The sequence below is a fragment of the Verticillium alfalfae genome, genomic scaffold (assembly GCF_000150825.1).
Source record: "Verticillium alfalfae VaMs.102 supercont1.2 genomic scaffold, whole genome shotgun sequence".
NCBI lineage: Eukaryota > Fungi > Ascomycota > Sordariomycetes > Glomerellales > Plectosphaerellaceae > Verticillium > Verticillium alfalfae.
The window spans coordinates 2,666,094-2,672,427 of NW_003315037.1; the positions used below are offsets into that span (position 1 = coordinate 2,666,094).

The window sequence follows — 6,334 nt, forward strand, 5'->3', positions numbered from 1 at the left end:
ACTTTGTACGAGGGCCCCGGACGAAGAAAACTGCATCGCGTTTTCCGGCGAGCTTCAGCGTGAGTTCGGAAAATGTGTGTACTTGGAGCCATGGATCGCTGCTGACTTTTGTGGTACAGAAAACACAGATCAAGCTCTTCTATGACGCCTCGGCTCCAACCAACTTCAGCCAGCCCCAACCCTCTACCGGCTCACTCATCGTGCGGTGCCTTCTTCGCTACGACCGAAGATGCAAAGCACACCATTCTCCGCCTCAAGGATGGCATGGACACCGCCTTCCCCTCCAACAACGCCGTCTCCGTGTCCAACCTCTTCCGCCTCGGTGTCGCTCTCGCCACAGAAACCTACACCGCGCTAGCTCGCGAGACGCTCAACGCCTTTGAGGCCGAGATCCTGCAGTACCCCTGGCTATTCCCCGGACTCCTTTCCGGTGTGGTCAGCTCCCGCCTCGGCGGCCGCACATATATCGTCGTACGAGATCCTTCTGGCGCCGACGACGAGACTGTCCGCAAGGTCTTCATCAAACTGTACGGCGAGGCGCGCGGCGGTCTGCGCAACCTGATCATCGTCAAGGGCCCAGATGACCTCGTCGTCAGGCGGAACCCGGCTCTCGCTGAACTGGTGGCTACTGGGAAGCCCGGGGCGTACGTCGTGGAGGAGGGCAAGTTCAGACCATGCGCCAAGGAGGATGTGGAGTACTAGGACAGACGGACAGATAGGCACAGTAGAGAGATGTCAGAAGGAAAAGGGGAAAAAAGAACGCCGTCAGTGGCCAGATTTTCAGGCTGTGGACTTTTCCTACTGGAGTTTTGTTTCCTGATGGGATGTCGCCATTGTCATTTTCGCCCATTTTTTTTTGGATCTTTTGGGTCTTAATTCTTGTCTAGATATCAAAGCTCGCGGGGACGAAATGAGTGGTAGATATATCGTTTTGAAAAATGATGAGCGATCGATGAATGCATTGCAACGTGCGCGATGGGCGTGGGCGGGACGAGAATGACCAGACAGAACTTGCACGTCTACTTCACTCATGCTTACCCCTCTGGATGCTCCTAATCAACATACTTGCTGAACTTGTGACTGCATACTGCCAGTCGGACGAGTCGTGCTTGAATTTTCATGTTCATTCCGGGGGGGTATCTAATCTACACAACAGTTGACAGTTTGGCGGGCAAGGGGGGTTTCCAGACATGCTCAACAGAGGCGCCGCGCCGTAGCCCTGCCGTCGGCTCTCTGCCGTGTCTCTTCTTCTCTTTCAGCCCCTTTCTCTCTCCCTCTCGTTCGGCCGCCATCTCAGACACCGGGCCGCGGGCTGCCCGCCGCGCCGGCACCCTTGCGGTTCATGAGCCCGCTGAAGAAGGCCTGCAGGTTCTCCGTATCCATGACCTCCGGGCCGTCGCCTGCTGCGGCGGGGCTCGCGGGTCCTGGGCTGCCAATGCCCGCGCCGACACCGGGGGGGGCGACGCCCGAGTCTGGGGGCGAAGCCGTGGGGTGGGCGGGGTGCCGTAGGCCTGGCGGTCCTTGAGGCGCTGGACCATGTCATCGGCGTCGACTTGGATGCCGCCCATGTTGAACTGCACGGGGCCAATGTGCTCGCTGACCTTGCCGTCGTTGGCGCCGTCGTCGGCACGACGAACGGTCGAGGCGCGGGCGCTGCTAGAAGCCGTAGTTGAGGATCGCGCGACATCAGAAGACGCCGACTTTTGCTCGGCCTTGATCTTGAAAGCCTCGAGCGTTGAGAGGCTCGCGCCGAGGAAGTCCTGCGTGTCCTGCGATTTGACCTCGAGGGAGGAGGTGGCGGCGACGTCCTGGCCGCCAAGCGACGATGTGCGTCGGCCGTGGACGACAGGTCGCGGATCCAGTCCTCGTATGGGGCGACGGCTGAGGTCCAGGCCTCGCCGTCGTAGGAGCCTTCCGTCTTGGCCTTCGCAAGAACGGCGAGGCCCTCGGTCGTCATGGAGGGGGAGGTAAAGTTAGACTGAAGATCATGGGACCAGCCGAGACTAGTAGCCTCGACGTCGAAACCGTCGCGAAGAACACGGATCTTGCCCCAGGAGTCCCAGTTAGGAGGGACAAGAATCTTGTCTCTGTCGATGACGTTGTGCTTGAGAGGCTGGCGTTTCAGGAGTGAGGTGATGCCCAGACTCGAATGAATGAGACTCGGTAGTGGCGAGGGCACATTTGGTGTTGTGTAGATAAGTGATGAGCCGTCTGTGTTTGGTACTGTCAGCATCGACGTCGTCTCATGGCCGAGATTGAACGGTTACCTACGCCTGAGCAGCGCCGTACGAATGTACTGCAAAACTTGGTCAAAGTCGCCTTCTTTCCAACCCTGGGATTTCTCCAACAGTTCGATCTTTTCAGCCTGTCATAAGGTCAGCGCATTACCCCGACAACTTCCACAGACGGACGACCCACGTTTTGGCAGACCACACAAAGCGGCAAGCCAAGGCCCTCCTCCCACTCGCCAGGACCGAGGGGTAACGCAACGTCGCCTTCGCTGGTTGAAGCGGCTGCCGTGCCATCCAGATTCATGGACCCGCCACCACGTCCCCTATCCCGCCACCCGGCCATTGCCTCCTCCATTGCCGTCTGACACTCACTGTCCGTCTTTTCCAAAACGCTACGCATGAACAACACCCATTTTCGCAATTGGCGCATCCACAAGTGCGGCGCTGACCAGTCGAGCAGCACGACGACCAGAGTGTTAGGTATGGATTCGGGCGTGATCAGGGGTTCGAGGAGCCTGGGGAACGCTTCGGACGGGTTCGAGAGCATGTACAGGGATATTCGTGCGAGCGTGTCTACCAGAATCTGTCAGTCAAGAGCGTCTTGGCGGCACCGAGGGGGATGGTGCTCGCTCGTTTCGCCAGCCAGACGGACCTTCTTGATCGGCGTCCAGCACATCGTAGTAAGTGTAGCCGAGGGCGAAGCTGTTGGCGACAGGGGGCGGCTTCGAGCTCTGCCGATCGAGGGTGCGCTTCTCGCTGCTGTTGGAGAGGGCATCGAGAAACTCCCGTTGCGAGTCAGAGTTGCCACCCAGAACAATGATATTCTTTTCTGGCAGCCGTTTGCCGCTCGCTACCGAGTCGAGGAGGGTGCTCCAGAGATCCTTCTTTTCGGCATTGCGGCTGTCGGAGCCGGTCGAGACCGACGTGTATGTTGAGACCCGGTTTCCGTTCGCGGCCATGGTCAAGGCGATTCAGTGGCCGTCATGGGGATTTTGGTCGTCAGGGGAGAGAATGATTGGGAGATGTGGTGTCGAGGAGTAGGGAGGTCGGTGGGTGTGTGGATCGTCAAGCTTGACGCGTTTTAGCTCGAGGTTGCAACGGGACACAGGTGAAGGAGACCATGCGCCGAGACGAGAGCTCGTGGGGGGTCGACTGTGGACAGAAACCGCGAACAGACGGGGAGACAGGGACAGCAAGTCGATCACGGAGCTTCTTGGGGTCGTGCAGCGAGACTGGTCACCGCTTCGAACAACTGGGCCGGGGAGCACGTTCCCAATTCCCAAGAGGCCCCTTCTCATCACGGGCGAGTTTTGGAGGGACCCTGGTCGGGGAATTTGGCGTCTCCACCGGCCCGGCGTTTTTCCCGCCTAGAGTTCAGGTAGTGGCAGCTATGAGCCAGGCACAGTGCGTCGAGGAACACCGATCGTTGGGGCAGCAGCCGCCCGCCCAAGCTTCGGCTTCCAGCGCATGGCGCGCTAGAACGGAAGCTGGTCAGTGCTCCAAAAGCTCCAGGCTAGGCTACTTGGTTCCTTGTGATTTCTTGCAGCCTTGCATGCAAGTTCGTCATCTTCGCGCGCGACCCTGTGACAGCCTTCTCCAACTTCAAGGTCTGTGGTCCACAGATTTTGTCACCATGAACCAGATCAAGGCAATACAAGCCTTGAACAAGCAAGAAATAGAGAATGGAATGTGAGTTGCAGTCTCTGCCCAGTCGTCTCCTTCAGCGGGCGATCTTCTCTGACCTCTCCGCCAGCTCCCCAGAAGCCTCCTGGCACGTCGACTACCGCGATACGGCCTTTATCTACTTTGGCGGCCTTCCCTACGAAATGTCCGAGGGCGACGTGATCACAATCTTTTCCCAGTTTGGTGAGCCCGTGTGGCTGAAGCTTGCACGCGACAAGGAGACGGGCAAGGCCAAGGGGTTCGGTTGGCTCAAGTACGAGGACCAGCGCAGCACCGACCTCGCCGTGGACAATCTCGGCGGCGCAACAATTGGCAGTCGCATGGTGCGTGTAGACCATGCGCGGTACAAGTTCCGGGACGACGAAGACCCTGACGAGGGTAAGGTTGATTGGGCCACAATGACGAAACGGGAGAGTGGTGGTGGCGGAGACGACACGGAAGACGAAGAAGACGAGGAGGCCGAACAGAGGCCCATGCTACCTGAAGAGAGAGAGCTTGCCCTTCTCGTTCGCGACCACGACGAGGACGATCCAATGAAAGCTTTCCTGATCGAAGAGAAGAAGAAAGAGGTCGAGGAAGCAGTGCGCGAGCACGAAAGGTTGGAAAGGAAGAAGAAACACAAGCATCGACATCGGTCGCACCGGTCTAGGCGAGAAAATAGCGACGAGGAGATGCGCGACACAGAACGAGATGATAGGCACCGCAGTCGAAGGTCAAGGCGCGACGAGTCTCCGTCAGCCAAGGACAGAACGAAAGACTCCCGCCGTGAAGGACGAAGAGACGGTGGCTCTCCACATCGCGAGCCACGCAGAGAAACGGCCCGAGCTGACAGAGAGCGACACCCTAGGGACCGATCGAGAGATCGGCGGCATCGTGGCAAGGAGGATGACCGGGCGAGGCGAGAACGACGACGCCATGATGACGATGAGCCGCGACGAAGAAGGCATAAGGACGACGAAGATGACGATCGTAGCAAAAGGCGCAGTCGCTCACGTTCGCCTCGGCCGAGAAGATAGAGACTATCTGAAAAGAAATGGTACTTAAGAAACCCAGTATTCAGGCCGTCATTCCGCTTGTATGCCTTACACTCGTTGCAGTCGTCACCATGAATCCCAACCCCAGTCTCAACCGTGCGCCAATAGCCAAATGTGTTCGAAATCCTTGTCTCCAGTCCAGCGTCTCTGCCGGAGTTCCGTGTCTTCGAAACTGGCCCTACCTAGTGCCTCCCAGACAGCGTTTCCAGCCCTCACGCACGCAGTCACGCTTCCCGTCTGGTGTTTCATGAGGTTTGCGAATCACAAATTTCTCCCACTTGGAATCACGTCCGGCACCGACAACGACTACTGTGTTGTCGTCAATCCATCCGATAACACCTTGCTGCGGCTTAGACATGCTGCTGACGAGGTCTTCTCTCGATTCAAACATGGCACTGGCGAATGAGTACGTGTCGGAGAAGACCCTTGGCATGAATGGCACCTTGCCCAAGAAACCCCATTTCCCCTTGTCATCCTTTGACGTAGAAGACTCGCCGTCTTGGTCCGAGGCGGGCGCCATATTCAGATTTGGGTGCGGAACATCGAATATGTGCAATGTTGACTTGTCTGATGTGCAAGCCAGCATGGTGCCTGATGGATTGAAAGCCAGGTGGAAAATCGTGGAGGGATCAACACCGCGACGCAGCTCGGCCACCCTCGCACGCGTCTTTGTCGACCAGATCCTGATTAGCGTGCCCTTGTCACTCGCCGTGGCCAGAAGTTCGCCATCGCGGCTCATTTGCAGTGCTCGTAAAGCAGAGTTGTGCGCCGGGATTATGTTCACCGTCTTGATTGCTCGGTCAACTAGCTGGACGTGTCCGGATGTGTTCCCTGGTAATGCGAGGAGCCTGTCGGACATACAACAGAGACCGAGCGGGTTGTATGTAGTTTCGTACTGTGTGACAAACTCTGGCTTCTTGTTGAAAGTGTGAAGACGAATGCTGTCCTGTAAAACAATGACGACGTGTCGCTGGCCGAGTAGAGGACCGAGGAGCACTCCTCGAATGGGCTGCACGAGGCTAATGTGCAAGCCCTTCTTGTTGTTCTGGTCGTCCCAAATCACAACTTTGTTCTGGGCAAAGTGTGAATGGGTGCCCCGGGCAACCAAGGCAACATAGTTAGTGAGGTCGAGCATCTCAACCAGTCCGATGGGGCCTTGGACATCTAGTTTGTGTTAGCAGACTGTCTGATTCATCAAGGAGCAACCGACCAACTGACTTTTAATTGACCGCGGAGAACATGTTTCGGTAACGAAAACTAGACGATGTCTCAGATCATATTGGGCTTTTCCTCAATGCTCACAGTGATGGCTTACCAGCATAGCCAGTGTCCAGCCCCAGTGTGAAGTGTGAAGCACTATGTTGAAGGAGACTGACAGCACTTCTG

General features: G+C 57.2%; 4 protein-coding genes across 4 annotated transcripts in view; 2 read left to right on the forward strand and 2 right to left on the reverse strand.

Moving 5' to 3' along the window:
* The window catches only part of VDBG_02285 (spermatogenesis-associated protein), a gene marked incomplete at both ends in the record, with an annotated part of 2,884 nt that extends 2,182 nt beyond the window's left edge, over positions 1-702 (forward strand). The window contains one exon of the mRNA XM_003008051.1: positions 120-702. Within this exon, the coding sequence (XP_003008097.1) occupies positions 120-702 (583 nt within the window). The remainder of the gene's footprint in view (positions 1-119) is intronic.
* Positions 703-1,340: 638 nt separating this feature from the next.
* On the reverse strand, positions 1,341-3,483 carry VDBG_02286 (dynein light intermediate chain; the record flags this gene model as incomplete). Its single annotated transcript, XM_003008052.1, has 5 exons — positions 1,341-1,743; positions 1,845-2,223; positions 2,290-2,365; positions 2,419-2,804; positions 2,884-3,483. 5 exons carry the CDS (start codon positions 3,188-3,190, stop codon positions 1,341-1,343), a joined length of 1,551 nt encoding a protein of 516 aa, XP_003008098.1.
* Positions 3,484-3,864: 381 nt separating this feature from the next.
* VDBG_02287 (U2 snRNP component IST3) lies at positions 3,865-4,930 on the forward strand (the record flags this gene model as incomplete). The annotated part of the gene is made up of 2 exons (XM_003008053.1): positions 3,865-3,920; positions 3,985-4,930. 2 exons carry the CDS (start codon positions 3,865-3,867, stop codon positions 4,928-4,930), a joined length of 1,002 nt encoding a protein of 333 aa, XP_003008099.1.
* Positions 4,931-5,126: 196 nt separating this feature from the next.
* On the reverse strand, positions 5,127-6,083 carry VDBG_02288 (WD repeat domain phosphoinositide-interacting protein; the record flags this gene model as incomplete). The annotated part of the gene is made up of 1 exon (XM_003008054.1): positions 5,127-6,083. The coding sequence occupies one exon, from the start codon at positions 6,081-6,083 to the stop codon at positions 5,127-5,129; it is 957 nt and encodes a 318-aa protein (XP_003008100.1).
* Positions 6,084-6,334: the final 251 nt, after the last annotated feature.